The sequence below is a fragment of the Elephas maximus genome, chromosome 2, assembly GCF_024166365.1.
Source record: "Elephas maximus indicus isolate mEleMax1 chromosome 2, mEleMax1 primary haplotype, whole genome shotgun sequence".
Lineage (NCBI taxonomy): Eukaryota > Metazoa > Chordata > Mammalia > Proboscidea > Elephantidae > Elephas > Elephas maximus.
In genome coordinates, this window is record NC_064820.1 from 190,697,060 (window position 1) to 190,716,239 (window position 19,180).

Consider the following 19,180-nt stretch of genomic DNA (forward strand, 5'->3'; position numbering starts at 1 on the left):
AAAATCAGCCGTTGAAAACCCTATGGAACCAATAAAAAAAGAAAATGTTCTACATCCCACTTTGATGAGTAGCATCTAGAGTCTTAAAAGCTTGAGAGAAACCATCTAAGTTACATCTATTGGTCCCATCCCATCCAGCACAAAGGAGAATGAAGAAAACCTAAGATGCAAGGAAAATATTAGCCCAAAGGACTAAAGGATCACATGAACCAGAGAGTCCATCAGCCTGAGCCCAGAAGAACTACATGGTGTCCAGATACCACCACCTCTCTGACAAGGATCACAACACAGAGTCCTGGACAAAGCAGGAGAAAAACGTAAAACAGAATTCAAATTCACAAAATAAAACCAGACTTAACTGATCTGACAGAGATTGGACAAACACTCGAGACTATGGCCACCAGACATTCTGCTAACCCAGAACTGAAACCATTCCCGAAGCCCACTTTGCAGACAAAAATTACACCTATAAAACAAAAAATAACACATGTAAGGAACGTGCTTCTTACTTAGTTCAATCAAACATATGAGACCACATGGGCAACTCCAGTCCAAAAGCAAGGCGAGAAGGCAGGAAGGGCAGGAACTGGACACAGGGAACTCAGAGTAGAAAGGGGGAGTATGCTATCACATTGTGGGGATTGCAACCAACGTCACAGAACAGTTTGTACATAAATATTTGAATGAAAAATCAACTTGAGCCGTAAATGTTCACCTAAAGCACAATCAAATTAAAAAAAAAAACCGACGGAGCACAATTCTACTCTGAAATACATTGGGTCACCATGTTCGGAATCGACTCAGTGGCAACTGGTAGGTACTGGTATTGTCAGCCTCCTACTTGAACATACACATTTTTTTTTTTTTTGCATTTTTTTAATTGTGCTTTACGTGAAGGTTTACAGAGCAAATTAGTTTCTCATTAAACGATTAATACATATATTATTTTGTGACATTGGTTGCCAGCCCCACAACGTGTCAACGCTCTTCCCTTCTTGAACTTGGGTGTGAATATATACACTTTTTGCTTCCCTTTAAGACTCTAATCTTCACGTAAGATAGTGGGTGTTGAGAACTCAGGCTTTGGAGGCAGAAAGGCCTATTCAAATCCTATTTGTGTGATCTGGGGTGAAACCCTTAATCTCCTCAGCCTCAGTTTTCCTCTCAGTAAAACCAGGACAGTAGTAGTTTCTACCTCATAGAGTTGCTGTGAGGATTACAATGAGGTAATGAACGTAAAGTGCTTAATTCAAGTAAATACGGAATCAAAGAAACCAGTTATTATTATTATCACTATGGGTCTGCGGTTTTACATGCATTGTCTTTTTCCTCCTCAATACAATCCTACGAGGTAGGCATTTTTATTCCCGCCTTATCAGTTTGCGCTACCCAGGGACTCCATGCCCACCTTACAGATGAAGAAACTGAGGCCTAACAAGGAAGAGCACAAAGCCCAAGGTATCACAGCAAATGATCAACGAGGGTGAGAGTTGTATCCAGGACAGCCTGGCTCTGCACCTGTGACCCTGACCACTGTTCCATCATGGCTTCCCTAAAGAAAGCCCAAGGTGAGTGTTGACACCCCTTCACTTTTATACACGGAGTTCTGTGCAGCTGTTGTTGGCTGGCATAGAGCGTTATTTCCAACCCCCTTCCCTGCCATCTGCAGAAGGGGCTCTTGCTGCCAAAAACCCAGCATTCAACCAGGACTTCCAGGAACAGTGAAGTCACAGATGTCACACTGACACACGCCAGGACGCACATGGCAAAGGAGACCCTGGAAGATTACTTACAGAAGTTCAAAACCAAACTAAACACATTGCCATCAAGGGGATTCTGACTCGTGGTGACCCCATGTGTTACAGAGTAGAGCTACTCCATAGGGTTTTTTTGGCTGTAATCTTTACAGAAGCAGATTGCCAGGACTTTCTTCTGCAGTGCCACCGGGTGGGTTCAAACCACCAACCTTTAGACTAGAAGTCAATTGCAAAATGCTTGCAGCACCCAGGGACTTTACAGGAGTTCACGGGATGCTTTTTCATCATCCTCGCGCCCATCAGCAGAACCAGTCTCACCCCTTAGCACCTTGTTGATCCTGAAAGCAAGGGTGTGGACTATCACGTCTCAGAATTTGACTCCTAAATTCATTTTCCATGAAGAGTCTTGGATTCGAGAGCAAGCGCGTTAGGAATTCAACAACCCCATGAGGTTTCTCCCTCGCCCTCCAACATGAGGTCTAATTTAACACACTCAACTAATTAAGGTGAGCGCTCCGCGCTGCAATCTTTTCCACTGCTGCTTCCACAGGTGGCCGCTGAAGTCGTATGCAAGGGACCCAGGTGTCTGCTGAATGCTTGGAGCCCTGTCCTGGATCCATTTGCCTGCAGACATTCTAGACTCTGAGTCTCCGAGGCAGGCCGCCACAACAGAGTGCATGACTAGGTGAGCCCGCCTTATTTTTCACTCCAGCTTTTGTTCCTTCCCCCGCCCCCCGCCCCGTTCTTTTCCTTTTGGCCTCAGGGCCCAAAGTATTCTGGACATATTTTTCATTTTTCCAAATATCAATTGCTCTTTTATTCCCTCTCCGAAGCAGTGAGTAATAAGAGTTGTGTCTGGTCCTGAAATTCCGACTGAAATAAATTAGCCCAATGACCAACGGGAGGTGCCTAGAACAATAACGGTGGAATATTTGGCATGTTACAAAAGAGCCCCTGGATGTCAGAGTACAGTAAGTCTAGAAGCACATTACGGAGCGTCGTTGCCAGGACGTTGCCAGAAGGGGTATGCAATGAGCCATCCAGACTGTAGAACGCCTCATAAATTAATCCCTCTCTTTTTCCCTTTTGGTCCACTGTTCACAGTTCTTTTCGCCCTCTGGTTAATGGGGCATGCAGAAGAGTATTTTTGGTGTGGCCTGTATCCCCAGCAGGCAGGCACATGCCAAGGCTGCGTGCAAATGTATACATTTGCCCCCGAAACTCAGCTGGCAGCAGGCGCCACTTGCTGCAGTGAGGGAAAGAGGGAGGGGACAGACTTTGGAGGCAGCCAGGCTGTTAACAAATATTGAGCACCTATTAAGTGCCACGCGTTGTGTGTCTGGGGATGCTGCAGGAGATGCTGCTGGAGAGGGAGATGGTCCCTGCCCTCGTGGCCCTTATACTTGAAACATCCCGCAGGCTATCTGGAGTCCCTGGGTAGTACAAAGGGCTAAAGTGCTTGGCTGCTAACCAAAAGGTTTGAGGTTCAAGTCCAAATCAGGGGCACCTTGGAAGAAAAGTCCTGGCAATCTACTTCCCCAAAAATAAGCCATTGAAAATGCTATGGAGTGCAATTCTACATTGACACACATGGGGTCGCCATGAGACAGCAACTGTTTTTTTTTTTCACTGCCCCCCCGCCCCAGGCTCTCCGAGAGCTGGGCCTTCTTCTCCATGCAGATGGGAGAAGGGAGCAGGGAACAATGGTTTGACTGTTCAGCATTCCAATCCCTCTTTCTCTAGAGGCAATCACCCATTGTGTGGCACAGCCCTGCCTCCATCTACCAAAGCAACAGGAGCCCCGCCGTCCCCCACTTGTGGCAGCTAGGAGGCAGACCTGTGACGAGGCTCAGCCACCTCCTGTCCAGGGCTTCGAATTTTCAGTGAGTCCCAAAGACACTGTAGTAGGCTGAAAAATAACCCCCAAAAGACAACAATGTCCTAAACCTTAGAAACCGTGTTACCTCATACAGCAAAACAGGGGCTGTGCGGATGTGATTAAGGTGAGGATCTTGAGATGGGGAAGTGATCCTGAATTATATGGGTGGGCCCTAAATGCTATCACATGCATTTCTAGTAAGAGCAAGGCAAGGGAGATTCAACACAGAAGAGAAGAAGGCAACGGGACCACAGAGGCAGACATGGGAGTGATGCTTCCACAAGCAAAGGATTGCTGGCAGCCACCAGGAGCTGGACGAGGACAGGAAGATTAGGGAATAAAGCCCTGTCAATACCTTGATTTCTGCCCTTTGATGCTGATTTTGGACTTCTGGCTGCCAGAAGAGTGAGAGAACAAATTTGTTGTTTTCAGTCACCCATTTTGTGGTTATTTGTGACAGCTGCCCTAGGAAACGAATACATTCACCAAGAGAATGTAGGATGATCTCATGCCAGTGAAGCCCCGTGGCCTACAGTACACACATTTGCCCGTATACAGTTCTGGGTTCAGACTGCCTGTGACTACAACAGCTTTCCTCTCCCTGGATCTTCAGCCTTGCCAACAACGCCCAGAGTCCCCTTTGACATCTCGTCAGATTTTTCCTTCTCTGATTTGTGTTAGCCAGGGGGTCTGTTGTTTGCCACTATGAATGATCACCCCCACATGAGAGGGCTGCTGTGAGGATGAAGGGACAAGCCGTGTTTGGGCCCAGTACAGTGCCTGGCACACAGCAAACACAATAAATCACATTGCACCAACTGATGGCCTGCATTTGGCCTGCACAGAAAATGTTCCCTAGAGTTCAATTTGTTGCCAACATTTACAAGTCAAGAGATTTCACATCAGACTGAATTTCTAGCTTCTCTGGAAAAATCAGAAGATCTTGCAACACCCTGGACCCTCATTCTCACAGCAGCAATTGGCTGGCCTCAGGACATGTTACAGTCTGCCACAGCCCCCACTGTGCCCGTTTCATTAATTGTTCGGTACCTCTATGCATCTACGTTCATAGCCCTTGTTATAAATGCAAGTCTTTCTTTCATCAAACCGAAGGCAGGGCCACAGGCCGAAACTAGGATGGATTCTGGTTTAAGGCTCAGTCGAGGAGGTTTTTGTCCATGATGTTTCAGTCTCCCCAGATATGCTTTCTTCTCCCCTCTAATTAGCAAAAAACTCCTCCTCCCTTATGAAGCCATCCTTTTCCCCTTCCTCCTACACCCATTAATCCCCATCCACTCCTGTCCAGGCTTGCCTACTATACATTCCGTATCAGCTTTGCTTATAAAGTCTTTGCATTCTTAAATTACTGGGAGGGACTTTCACAGTGAATGGCACAGGAGCAGCCAGTTAATAAATATTAGGAGAAGAAACAAAGAGCCCAAAAAAAAAAAAAAAAAACTGTTGCAATCAAGTCAATTCCAACTCATGATGACCTCGTGCGTTACAGAGTAGAACTGCAGAACTTCGCTCCATAGGGTTTTCTTGGCTGTATTCTTTAAGGAAGCAGACCTCCAGGTCTTTCTCCCATGGCACCACTCTGTGGGTTTGGACCCCAAGCTTTCCCTCAGTAGTCCAGCATGAATTGCTTGCCCCACCCAGGGACCTCAAGAAAAGAGGAAAGGAAGGAAAAAAGAGAAAGGAGGGAGTGAGGGAGGGCAGAAGGGACAGAAGGAGAAAGATGAGGGAGAAAGGAGAAGGGGAGGGAGATTAACTGAGCTTCCTCCTTTAGGCCAGGTACTATCCAGTCAGTTTACCACGTTTAGCCTTGCCACTAACCCTACAAGACATCATTATTATTGGCCCCGTTTTCCAGATAACTGAGACTCGGAGACATGATGTCACTTTCCCAAATGACATGTTACAAAGGACATCAGGATTTGAAGCTAGGTGTGTCTGGGAGACACAACTCAAGCACAGATCACCACTTGGCCTCCCCTTGTTAGGTAAGGGGTGGATTTCTCCCTTGGCAGGGTGTAACTTTTTGAGACTTGTTAGTTATTCGCCAGGAACTCTTTACTCATTTACACAATTTCCATTCATTCCCTCCCTCCCCATTCATTCCCACATTCACTCAGGAAGCCATACGCTCCCTAATTCCCTTGTCCGGGGCCCACCCTCCTTTCTCATAGCCTCTCTCTCCCTATTCTGGAAAGTGGGGAGCCCTGCCCGGGAGCCTGGGAGACACCCACCATAGGGCTGAGCTGCCTACAGCCCTCTGCCTGCACTAGCTTCTGAGCATGCCTTCTGTGAGCTGTAGGATGCTCTTGCCCTCTCCTCCCTGCCTGGAGGCCAAATCCCCAGGAAATGATCCTCAGAACTAATCCCAGAAGCTCCGCCCTCATCGCTGTTCTTCATGGTGGTTTCCTGGAAGAACTCATTTGGTTTCCCAAAAAGAGTTTCTAGTTGTCTTCTCTTTCCACGATTATAATTCATTACTTTTGATGCACCATAATTAGCTTAATTGGCAGTCCTTGCATATCTGCATTTGACATTTGAAACATTTCCTCAAAGTAAAGCCAGAGCAGCCAGCTGCTGCCATGGGCACACGCAAGACCATCAAGAGGCTACAGCTGGCCTTTTGAAGAGGCCTTTTGAGTTCTGGTCCCTTTTCCACCAACTCACTGGGACAGGGCTCTTTCTTTCTCTCGCCTCTAGTTTTCCCATTAAGGAGGCAGCACCACGTGGTAAGAGTCCCTGGTTGGCACAAATGGTTAAGAACTTGACTTCTAGCTGAAAAGTTGGCAGTTCAAACCCACCCAGAGGCGCCTCCAAAGACAGGCCTGATGATCTGCTTCCAAAAGGCTACAGCAGCTTGAAAACCCTATGGAGCAATTCTGCTCTGCACTTATGGGGTCTCCATGAGTAGGAACTGACTCAACATCAAATGGTAATCAAGAGCCTGATGCTGAAATCAGACTGGTCTTGTTCAGATATCAGCCTTTCCATTTTCTAGCTGCATAATTTTGGGAAAGTGACTTAACCACTCAAAGCCTCAGTCTCCTCATCTATAAAATGGGGATAATAATATTATTTACTCCTCAAAGTCATAATAATAATAATACAGTGAACCAATACATGCAAAGCATTTAGTGCAGTGCCTAGAACTCAGTAACTGCTTGAAATAACTTGGCTACCAACAACAACAAAAAAAAAAAAAACCATTGCCATTGAGTCAATTCTGACTCATAGCAACCCTATAGGACAGAGCAGAACCTGCCTCATAGGGTTTCTAAGGAGCACCTGGTGGATTTGAACTACCAACTTTTTGTAGCAGCTATAGCTCTTAACCACTACGCCACCAGGGTTTCCAGCTTGGCTACAGATAATAATAATAAGGACACACAGGGAAAAGGAAAAAAGAATGAGTAGAGATTGTACTAAATCCCTGGGTACCAAACTGGGTAGTGGAAGGGTTAGAGGGTCACGTGGGAATATAGCTACTTTTGACATTTCAAAAAGTTTAATGGAATTCCACATCTACTTACCTACAATACTACCACACAGGTGTTATTGTCAGTAGTCCTGGGCATTCCTTGGTTCCTTGGCATTCCTTGGCTTGTAGGCAATCCTCACATCCTTACATAGTGTTTGTCTTCCCCTGTGTTTCTGTGTGTGTGTATTCTGACCTTTTTATGTCTCAGAAGTGATTAGGGTTAGGATTCACCCTGCACTGGTATGCCCTTATGAACATAACAAAAGGAAAACCCTACTTCCAATCAGTATCACACCCACAGATACAAGGGCCAGGAATTCAACACATATTTTGGGGGACACAAGTAAATCCATAACATATATTTACTAAGCCAAGCACTGTGAATACAAAAATATATTCACAACACACCACCCACAGCCTCTAAAACGCCACTGCTGAAGGCAGTTCGTTATTCATCTACTTAAAAAATATTTTTATTGATCACTTACTATTTAAAATAGGCTGCATAATGAACATTAGCAATACTATGGTTAGTAAAATCAATTCACTCCCCAACCATTTACAGAATTACAGCCTAAAGGGAGTGTAATAAAATAACCTAATGAAATGCCTAGAACACAGCAAGTGCTCAATGAATAAAAAATTACCTGGGTGCTAATTAGAAACTACACATGTATAACTTTGGGAAACTTAATTCATAAAAAAATATAGAAAATTAATAATTTCTTAACACATGGAATTTGATAGACAGGGACTTTTACAATGTGAGGGAAGTCCAAAGAAAATGAACTACTTAGGTACAAGTGCCTAACGTGAATGGGATGCTGAAAATTAAAAAATAAAAAGTCAATAAAAAGAAAATAAAGAAGACTTAAATAAATGGACAGGCATACCAAGTTCATGGATTGGAAGACACAGCATAGTAAAAACGTCAGTTCTCCCCTAAATTGATCTATAAATTAAATGTAATTCCTGTCAAAATCCCAGTCAATGAGATGTCTAAACACAGGCCCTGGAATAGCTAAAACAGTCTTGATGAACAAAGTGGGAGAAATCACTCTACTGAATTTTAAGGCTCATGGTATAGCTATGGTAAGCAAGACAGCATTGGTGCAGGGATAGACATAAAGATCAATGAAACAAGACAGAGAATCCAGAAACAGATTCAAACAAATATGCCCAATTGACTTTTGACAAAGGTGCAAAATCAGTTCAAAGGAGGAACAATTGGACATCCATTGGCAGACGATGAACCTTGACTTAAACCTCACACCTTGTACAAAGTTAACTCAAAATGGACATTGGGCTTAAACATAAAGCATAAAGTGATAAAACTCAAAAAAAAAAAAAAAAAGATTTTTCAGGATATAGGGCTAGGCAAAGAGTTCTTAGACTTGATACCAAATGTACAATTCATGAAAGAAAAACAAATGATAAATTGGACCTCACCATTTTGGTCTATAAAATATGTGCATATGAAAAGGTCAGCTACAGACTGAGAGAAAATACAGCATTTGCAAACCACATATCTGACAAAGAACTAGTATATCAAATATACAAAGAACTTTCAAAAATCAATAGCAAAAAAAATTCAATTAAAAAATGGGCAAAGACATAAACAGATATTTCACTGAAGGATATACCCGCCCACCTACTGCCATCGGGTGGATTCCGGCTCATGAGTCAGAAGGATATACAGATGGCAAATAAACACATGAAAAGATGTTTAACATCACTAGACATTAGGGAAATGCAAATTCAAACCACAATGGAATATCACTACGCATCTATCAAAATGGCTAAAATGAGAAATAGTGACAACACCAAATGCTGGTGAGGATGCAGAGAAACTGAGTCTGTCAGACGTACTGATGGGAATGAAAACTGTGGAAAATAGTTTGGTACTTTTTTATAAAACTATACATGCAATTACCAGAAGGCCCAGCAATTGCACTCTTAGGCATCTACCCCAGAAAAAAATGAAAACTTAAGATCACACAAAAGCCTGTACAAGAATGTTCATGCAGTTTTCCAAAACTGAAAAGAGCCCAGATGTCCTTTGGTGGGTGAATGAATACTAAAATCAAAAAACCAAACCCGTTGCCATCAAGTCAATTCCAACTCATAGCGACCCTATAGGGCAGAGTAGAATTGCCCCATAGGGTTTCCAAGGAGCCTCTGGTGGATTCAAACTGCTGACCTTTTGGTTACCAGCCGTAGCTCTTAACCACTATGCCACCAGAGTTTCCATATGAATACTAGTCAGCAATAAAAAGGAACGAACTACTACGGATGCACACAACAACCTGGATGAATCTCCAGGGGATTATGCTAAGCAAAAAAAGCCAATTGCAAAAGGCTATATACTGTTTCATTCCATTTATATGACATTTTTGAAATTACAAAATTTTAGAAGTGGGGAACAGATTGGTGGTTGCCTGGGATTAGGGATGGTGTGTGTATGGAGAGGGCTGTAGTCAAAGGGCAGTAACCAGGATTTTTTGTGGTACTGGAATTCTCCTGTCTTGACTGTAGTGATGGATACACAAACCTACACGTGACAAATTGTTTAGCATTAAATACCTGCCCCCACACAAATGAATACAAGGAAAACTGGGGAAATCTGAATTAGATCGGTGGATTGTACCCATGTCAATATCCTGACTGATGTTCCCACTGAGGGGAACTGAGGGCACACAGGATGCATTATGGGTGTGATTCTACAGTGATCTCAGTATTTTCAACTAAAAGTCGTTTCTATTGTTTTTGTATTAAAAAATTAACATGTCACTAAGAACTTGAAAATAGATCAGAAAAGAGAGAGGAAAAATCAACAGCTTGAAATATAACCTTTTGATGCATTTCTTGCTCGTCTTTGTTTTCTACATTTACATGAAAAAAATGTGAGGGAAGGGGCTAAAAATCAGGGTGGTGAGAAGGTGGGGGCCTTGCTGTCCCCCACCTCTGTGACATCAGAACTCATGCTGGAGGGATACCTGGTGACCAGAGGAGGGGGAGGGGAAGGCTGCCCCTGTGCCTGTCAGGTGGGGGTGTTCTGGTCCCCCCAGGCAGCCTGACTGAGGCCATGGTGATCCAACATGTGGGCAGCAGGGCGCGGGTGGGAGCCGAGCTGTTAGAAAGAACAGACAGCCGCTCTGAGGACAAAAAGCAGGTGAGGCCGGCCCAGGGGTACCTGCTTTCCTCCCTGTTGGGGCTCCCTTTGCTCCTCCAGACGGTGAAGCTCTTAAAGTCAGGAATGGATCTTCAGCCCAACTCTCTCTGGAGCCCACCTGCTGGAGCACAGCACAGAGGCTGAAGAGATTACTGAGTCCATTTACTCCTCAGTGCTGAATATATGCTCCAGAAGGGCAGGGTCCCTAGTACCTAGGATGGTGCTTGGTGTATGAGAGGTGTTCAATGACTGAATGAACTACAATAAACAGGAGAATACACCCAAACCGGGGAGCTCCTTCAAAGAGAAAAACTTGAACACTTACTGTGCACAGTCTGGTGCTTTCCACCCACTCCCTCTTTTGCAACTAATCACGTTCTTGAGAGGCAGCTATTATCAACCTCTTTCACCTACGGGTAAACTGAGGCTCAGGAAGGCAAAAATGCCTTGTTCAAGGCCATACAGCTGGGAAGTGTCAGTAGCAGGATTGGAAAGTAGGGCCACCTAATTCCGGAACCCTTATCGAGGGTTACCCACTGTACCCCTCCGCCTCCTAGGTGGGGAGCTAGGGAGTGCTGGAAGAAAAGGCTGCGAAGTTTGCTGTGCCTTGCACACGGTGGAATGGGGTGGGATTTTCTTCTGAGAGTAATAAGAAGCCATTGAAGGGTTTTAAGCTGGGTAATGAAGGACCTATCTATACATGTTTTCAAAAGATGTGTTCAGTCGTTCACGCAATCGACATGTGCCAAGGGCCTCTGATATGCCGGCCCTCACGGCACGCGGGGAGACTTGAGGGGCTCCCATCATACTGCAGCTTTCCCTAAAAAGAGTTCTATGAATACCAAAGTCCAGAAATTTTAGAAAAAAATCATTTAAAAAAGTTTCCATGGTCCATGCCTTTGGGAAATGATGCATACCCTAGTCCCTTCTTGGAGATAAGGCGTTGCTCATTCACATAACGAAGGCTCTGAAAAGTCGTGTAGCATAGACACCCGTTTAGCTTCGGTAACCACAGCATTTTCCAATTGATTCGACCACAGAGCCTCCATTTTTTCTTTTGGAAAGACCTTTCAAGATATTTCAAATTCCATTTTATAGATGAAGAAACTGATGCTCAGAGAGAAGAAATGATTTGCCTCAGGTCCCAAGACAGGACCAGCAAAAGGAGAAAAATCTAATCCTAATCCACGTTCTTCCTTTTACCACCACACAGCACAAAATGGAAACCTAAAAACAAGCTTGCTGGTGAAGAATACCTAGAAAGCACGTTGACAGAGAAGTGGTTAAATAAATGGAAGAGCATCCAGACCTTGAAATACTCATCAGTCATTATAAGGAATGAGATGGTGCCCTGTATTTTACATGAAAAGATTCCCAGGGAATATAGTTTTTTTCTGTTTTTGTTTTTAAAGTCCTAATCTTAAATGTACAGTGCAATGGGCATTTATATTTGGGTGTATACACCCAGGCACCCACCACCCAGATCACGCCAGAGGACATTTCCAGCACCTTTGTTAATTGCCGTCAAGTCAGCTCCACCTCATGGCAACTCCATGTACAACAGAAAACAGGCTGCCTGGTTCTGTGCCATCATCATAATTGTTGGTAATTGGACAATATTCTGTTCCAGCACCCTAGAAGTCTGCTTTGTGCCCCCTCTCAGTTGGCACACCACTGTCATAACACCTTTCTAATTTCTACCATCATAGATGAGTTTCACCTGTCCTTGAATTTTCTTAAATGGAATCAGTGTGTACCTTTGTGTTGGCTTCTTTCATTTACCATTGTGTCTGTGAGACTCAGCCATGTTATGGCTCTATAATTTTTATTTTCTGAAGTTAATATAGTTGCTACTATATATAAAGAGAACTATCGGGGGGGCAGATTATGTGGGTCTTTTGTCTCCTTTGTTATAACAGGTCTTGCTTCACAAATTCAGGTGTGTAAAAAAATGTATTGTTTTTTAAGTCAACAAAAATGTATTGTTTCTCAAAGTTAGACTCAGCCCACATCTAACAAAGTTGGAGAAAATTCGATCTCAGTCATTACTCTGGCCATTTTAATCCTTTGTCCACTTTTGTTGCACCTGATGCCATCACTGTTCCAACTCGCACTAGCTGTTGAAAGTAGGTGTTGTCTGAGTTGTGGAGCTTTTCCCGCAAAGCTCTGCCACCAGACTCAGAGACTTTTCCCTCTATCTCCTCCCCTGCCCCAATCCTGGGACACCCAACATAATCTCCTATGAGCCTGGGAATGCTATTGTCTTCAGACAGCCTCTTCACTCTATCCTGTATCAAAACTCCATGGATGGCCTTCCACTTGCAGCTATGACAGAATAACTGATATTAAACTAGCCCTCCCATTGAAAACACCCATAAAAATTGACAAAACGTAGCTGTGTTCATTCAGCTGTGTTCATTCAGCTGATGAGCAAAAGAGCACATGAAGGTGATCCCTGAGAAAAGGAAAACTCATGAGAACTTCCATTCTTTCCAGATTACTGCTGCACAAAGAACTAGAGTCCAAGCAGAGTGCAGCAGTCCATGTGGGGATCCCCATGACTCCTTGGTTAAGGATTAGTATGTGCACACAAAGGGCTAGATTACTAGAGGCTTACCAGAGAGCGGCTGCTACGGGGTTGAGAGCAAAGATAGTGTAAGTCCAGCAATGCTGGCGGTTGAGGGCATTCTGGCTCAGCTAGAATGGAGAAACCTATTTAACACCCCAGGTATCCATTTGAAAAACAGACAGGCCACATTTTGGGAGTAAGGACTACGCTCTAGAGTAAGGTCTTAACTAGACCCACCCTTTCAAAGCCAAAATCCCAGTCCTGGCTACACCTGCATGGGAGGCAGGGTTTGAAGTAAGTCCCACTGAGTTAGAAGAACTTGGGAAAAAGATTGGGTTTTCTATAGATTCTCCCTTACGAAGTGTAAAAACAGATTTAGGTAAGTTCTAGGCATCTGCAAGCATCTGAACTGCATGCTAGAACAAAAAAATCAATAATTCTCAGAGAAAAACAACAAAATCCAGCATCTGGACAACGCAACATCCCCAATAGCCATTAAAAACAAGACACGCCAAGAAACTGGAAAATGAAGCACCTAGTTAAAAAAAAAACAGTCAATAGAAATTAAACCCAATATGGCTCAAATGTTTTAAATATTTTAAAGCAGCTATTACAAATGTATTCAAAGAATTAAAGCTAACTCTGATCAAATAATTAAAGGGAAATGCGGTCTTAATGAACAGATGGGAACCTCAGGAAAGAAATGGATGCAATAGAAAAGAAGCAATGGAAATTCTAAACCTGAACTTTTCAATACGCACTTCCAACCAACCCATAAGTCAAAGAAGAAATTAAAAGGGAATTTAGAAAATATTTTAACTAAATATAATGAAAACATAATTTGTGAGATTAGCTAAAGCAAAGTTTACAAGAATATATATCTATCCATATGTATGTCGATAGATATATATTTAAATGCCTATATTAGAAAAAAATAAGCTTTAAAAACAATGGTCTTTGTTTCTACATTAAGAAGCAGAAAAAGAACAAATTAAACCCAGTTAAAAAGATTGACAATACCAAGTGTTGAAAAGAATGTGAAACAGAATTCTCACGTATTGCTAGCAGAAATACAAAATGTCCTAACACCTTGGGAAAAAGTTACACGATTTCTTATAAAATTACATATACACTTGCCCTATGACCCGACATATGCATTTCTGGATATTAACCCAAGAGAAATGGGCCTATATATCCACACAAAAATTTTTTATTAAATTTTTTCTGATAAATATATAGGTAAAAAAAACATGTCATTTCAACAATCTTCACATGTACGATTCCATGACATTAAATATGTTCATCGTCTTGTTCAACCATCACCATCCCCCAATTTTTCCATCAGCCTTGTCACACAAAGATTTTTATACAAGTGTTCATAGCAATTTTATTCATAATAGCCAAAACCTGGAAATGACCCAAAAGTCCATCAACAGGTAAATAGATTAATGGTGGTATATTCATGCACTATAATACTAATCAGCAAGAAAAATGAACATGCAAAAGCATGGAAGCATCTCAAAAACATTACGTGGAGAGAAAAGAAGCTAAACACTATTGATTCCATTCATATAAAGTTATAAAAAAAAAAATAGAACAGGCAAAATTACTCCATAGTAACAAAAAGCAGTTTTGTGGTTCCCTGTAGGAAGCCCTACTGGTGCAGTTGTTAAGAGCTCCGCTGCTAACCAAAAGGTCAGCAGCTCGAATCCACCAGCCACTCCTTGGAAACTCTATGGGGCCGTTCTACTCTGTCTTGTAGTGTCGCTATGAGTCAGAATCAACAACAATGGATTTTTTTGGTTTTCTAGTGGGGTGGGGTAAGAGGAGAACTGATTTACAAATGGAAATGATGGAAAGTGTTCTATATCTTTATTGAAGTGGAAGTCCACAGGTATAGACATTTGTAAAAACTCATCAAGCTACGTTTAGAATGTGTGTTTGTTGCATGTAAATTATACTGCAGTGAAGTTGATTTTTTAAAAGATCGATTAAAACCAAAAAATGTAAAAGTGAGGCAAGAAATGAGAACAAAGGAAGGTCTTCCTTCTCATAAGGGAAAAAGGAGGGAAAGCACAAACCACATGTCAGCAAGTTACCATGTTGTATATTTGTGCAATGCTTTGAAGGTTCTGTAGTAAGCACATGCGATTCTGATAACTAGACAAAAAGCTAAGCTCTAAAACTACCTTATAGCATCCAACGAGGGAAGCAGGGGGGTGTCTCTGCCCTCCAGAAGCTCACCCTGTCTTTCCCCTCCCCTCTTACCCCCAGTCGCTGTTGGCATTGCTGGTCTTGGTGCTATACTTGGGCACTTGGATATCAGGTGAGCATTCCGGAGTCTCTGAGAAGGGAGGGACAGAGTCCACACAGAGTGGGGAGGGGTATTCTGGAGACGGTTGCATGCCAAGCGGGCCTCCACAACCTGCTTCTCCTTCCCACCTTTACTTCACTGAGAGGACCCACCATGTTTTTTTCAACTATAGCTCATTTGCCATTACTAAGAGATGGTGTTTGTGCCTCTTTCAGGAAGAAGTTGGGAGGTGTCAGAAAGGATCAGAGGATGTAACTACCCCGAAAATACTGTGGCTACCCAGGTAACATATTCAGGAAGATACTGGAGGGGGTAACAAGCTTGGCTGAGGAAGTTTGAGAAGGCTTCCCAGAGGAGGTGCCATTGACAAGCTGGGTCTTGAAGGATAAGTAGGAGCTCGCCAGGTGGAGAAGGTGGGGATGGATACAAGTGCCCAGAGAACTTCTCAAAGCCGGTGGCATGGGGGTCCCACACAGAAAAACTCAAGATGCAACTTTGATGTCTGTCTTTCAGGGGCTTGAATATCAGACCAATGATGGCTCAGAAGTGCCAGTAAAGTTCATCAGACACTGGTTGAAGGAGAACTTGCATGTTCTCTTGGAAAAGCTGGAAGAAGAGCTGCGTGAGCTGGAGCAGCTGGTCCGGGACCTGGAGGAGTGGCTAGATGCCATCCTGGGAGAAGCATACCTGGAAGAGCCCTGCTCCACCCTCAAAAAGCACTTGTGAAGGGCCAGGCTGGGATCTGGGGTGGAGGAAACGTGGGACAGGCATTGCCAGGGGCTCCTCTAATTAGGAATGCGCTCTGACACGATTGAGGCAAACAAGAAAATAAAGTCATTGGAAAACTAGGTCTGTTATTTGTGCCATTGCTGATTTGTGAATGCTGATACTAATAGCTGCAGGAGCACCTGAGCCCTGCAGATTTACCATCCCTTATACAAGGACTCCTGCAGCGCACTGGAAAGAACACAGCTTCGAGACCCTTCTCTGCCATGTACTAGCTCTGAGACCTTGGGCAAATTTCTTTAATCTCTCTGAGACTCCATATCCTCGTTAGTAAAAATCAGAGAAATGAACTTTGCCTCATAGGGATCAAAAGTGCACCTATAAACACTGCGTCTGGCACACAGAACAGTAAAAACCAGTCGCTTTCGAGTTGATCACCTGGTGTCAGAGGTTTTCAATGGCCGATTTTCCAGAAGCGGATTGCCAGGCCTTCCTTCCGGAGCACCTCTGGATGGACTTGAACCCCCAACCTTTCATTTAGCAGTCATGCGCATTAACTGGACCGCTCAGGGACTCCATATAGTAGGTGCCCAGTAAATGGTTCTTCCTTTCTCATATTCCTGTTCTTTCTTCCCTGGAATTTAGCAGGAGGACACTGGTTGAAAGCATGTAAATATTATGTGGCAACGTGACCCTCTGACATTGCTGGTGGGAGCATAAGCTAGTAAAACTCCTGTGGAAGGCGATTTGGTAATAAACCCATAAAACCCATCGCAACGCAGTCCAGTCCGACTCATAGCAACTCTACAGGACAGAGTACAACGGCCCCCATAGGTTTCCCAGGGGGTAGCTGGTGGATTCGAACTGCTATTTTTTTTTTTTTTTAGTTAGCAGCTGAGTTCTTAACCACTACACCACCAGGACTCCATTTTGGCTCAAATTTACAAATGCATTTACCCTTTGACCCAAACTCCACTTCAGGGGGTTCACCCCCCGTATACTTACACATGTGTAAAATTGCATAGGTACAAGGTTACTCACCCTAGCTCCTTTTATAATAGCAAAAAATGGAAACAACTCAAATATTATCCATCAGCAGGTCACTGGTTACATAAATTATGGTCTATCTAGACTTTTTTTTTTCCCTAGACAATGGGAGTCTATGTAGCTATAAAAGAGAATGAAGAAAAACATTCCTTCTACTGATACGGAAAAGTCTGAAAATATGTTGTTAAATGAAATAAATCAAGGTGTAAAAGGGGGGCAGGGAATAAAAATCTATATTTTGTTGTTCATGATGATGATGATGATGAACATACATGAAAAAACTCCGGGCAAAGACAAAACCAGGGACGGGAGGGTTGAAACTAGGCAGATGGATGACAAAGATGGGAGGGAAACTGTTCACTGTACACTCTTCATATTTTCTTGTTTTTAAATTATATGACTATTTCACCTAATCAAATACTTTTTAAAAATAAAATTATTTACAATTTAGAATATAGTATGTACAAGCAAAACTAGTGTCACTATGACGAAACCCTGAATGACAGTTTTTTAAATTTTTTAAATTGTGCCAAGAGGAAACCCCTCTCTTTCAATCAGTTTGTTTTGATTAAACAATGAGAATTTTACCTAGGAGTTTCCCTTTTTCCCTTTGCCTCCAGGAAGCCCGGGGTTCAACATTCCATTGTAGAAATTATATTAGCCTCCTGGTTTTGAACTATTTATTCTCCCCTGTCTATGCTATTTTTGTTTCCTACTTTAATGGCGCTACCATACCTGTGCCATTTATTGGGCCCACCTCACATCTTTGGCAAGTACCAATTAAAATCATCTCAGAGACTATCTGGCTCACAGGAAATGGCACAGCAACTGGTTTGCAAGAAAGAATCAATTGCCATTTGGGACGGGAAGGATTTTTGCCACTTAGATCACAATTCTCCTACCTTGACTATTTGTTGGGGGATTGGAATCAGGATCTGTTTTTTTCTGATTTGTAGCGATTTCAGCAAGAGTTCTATAAGAAACATCTGACTGATGTTTTCTGGCATTTGTACTTCCATAATGCCACACGGTATTGTAGTTACATACTCAGAACCACGTCTATGTGCTCTATAGGTCCTTTAAAGGGCTCTCAGGGATAACTTTGACTATACACAGTTTTAGCCTACTAGACACTTAGCTCCATCTAAGTTGTGATCCTACTGTATCTGCAATACGTGGCTGTTGCTGTTAGTTGCCACTGAGTTGGCTAAAACACACGACAATCCCATGCACAGTAGAAACATTGCCCGGTTCTGCACCATCTTCATGGTCATTGGTATGCTTGAGTCCAATTTGCGACTACTGTGTATTTTGAGTGTCTTCCAACCTAGAAGGCTTATCTTCCAGTGTTATCTTGGATGATTGTCTGTTGTGATCCACAGGGTTTTCACTGACTAATTCTCGGAAGGGGATCGCCAGGCCTTTCTTCCTAGACTATCATAGTTTGGAAACGCCACTGAAACCTGTCCACCATGGGTGAACCTCCTGGTGCTTGAAATACTGGTGGCATAGCTTCCAGCATCATAGCAACACACAAGCCATGACAGGACTACAAACTGACAGGCAGGTGGTGAGTCTGCAATATGCACAACACACAAAAAATTTAGGTGACACATGGGGGAAAAAAAGAAATGGAGCAGAGATTCTTGAGGAATGGAGGCACCCCTGTGGACATTAGCAGAGCCTGTGAGGCAGACAATTAGCATCTTTTGAGTTCTTGGACACCACTCTCCACATACACAAGGCCTAACAGGAACAGCCCATGCTGGTGTGGGTCCCTGACCCACTGTCGGGTAGTTACTGTACCTTGACTTGGCCACCGTCCAGGGCTCTCTTCCCTTTGTGTGTTGGCCCCATCTCTTCCTGCCCCCAACTGGCTTTCTCACTCCCCACTCTGCGTACCTCTTCTCCAGCTCAGAGCTTCAGCTTCAGATTCCTCATAACTGTGCTTTGCTCCTGGTCCCAAACGGTCACACCCTTTCTTACAACCTTCCGACTTCTGCCAACTGCGTGATCCTGTCCATATTTTCCAGATCAAATTTTGAGGGGTGAGGGAGTGTGGATGAGATGGAAATAAGGTTGACAGGAGCTCCCATCTTATTGACCAGAGCTTCCTAGGCCAAGCCAGTCTTGGCACTCTGCTCGTCTTTGGATTGGATGACCTTGGGGAGGCCATCTCAGATCCAAATTGTATGAGACATGCTCCAGGGTCTCAAAGGTCGG

At 43.4% G+C, this 19,180-nt stretch overlaps 1 protein-coding gene across 1 annotated transcript; it reads left to right on the plus strand.

The window, feature by feature from the left end:
• Positions 1-1,543: 1,543 nt before the first annotated feature.
• SMIM23 (small integral membrane protein 23) lies at positions 1,544-15,910 on the plus strand. Its single transcript, XM_049868980.1, has 5 exons — positions 1,544-1,568; positions 10,198-10,301; positions 15,145-15,196; positions 15,400-15,467; positions 15,698-15,910. Exons 1-5 carry the CDS (start codon positions 1,544-1,546, stop codon positions 15,908-15,910), a joined length of 462 nt encoding a protein of 153 aa, XP_049724937.1.
• The last annotated feature ends 3,270 nt before the right edge of the window (positions 15,911-19,180 follow it).

What these genes read in the sequence shown, in the direction of transcription:
- SMIM23 (XM_049868980.1), top strand. Translation starts at nt 1,544, where the DNA reads ATGGCTTCCCTAAAGAAAGCCCAAG. An exon ending in GCTCTGAGGACAAAAAGCAG is followed by an intron (nt 10,302 to 15,144) that starts GTGAGGCCGGCC and finishes TCTTACCCCCAG; the next exon opens with TCGCTGTTGGCATTGCTGGT. An exon ending in AAAATACTGTGGCTACCCAG is followed by an intron (nt 15,468 to 15,697) that starts GTAACATATTCA and finishes TCTGTCTTTCAG; the next exon opens with GGGCTTGAATATCAGACCAA.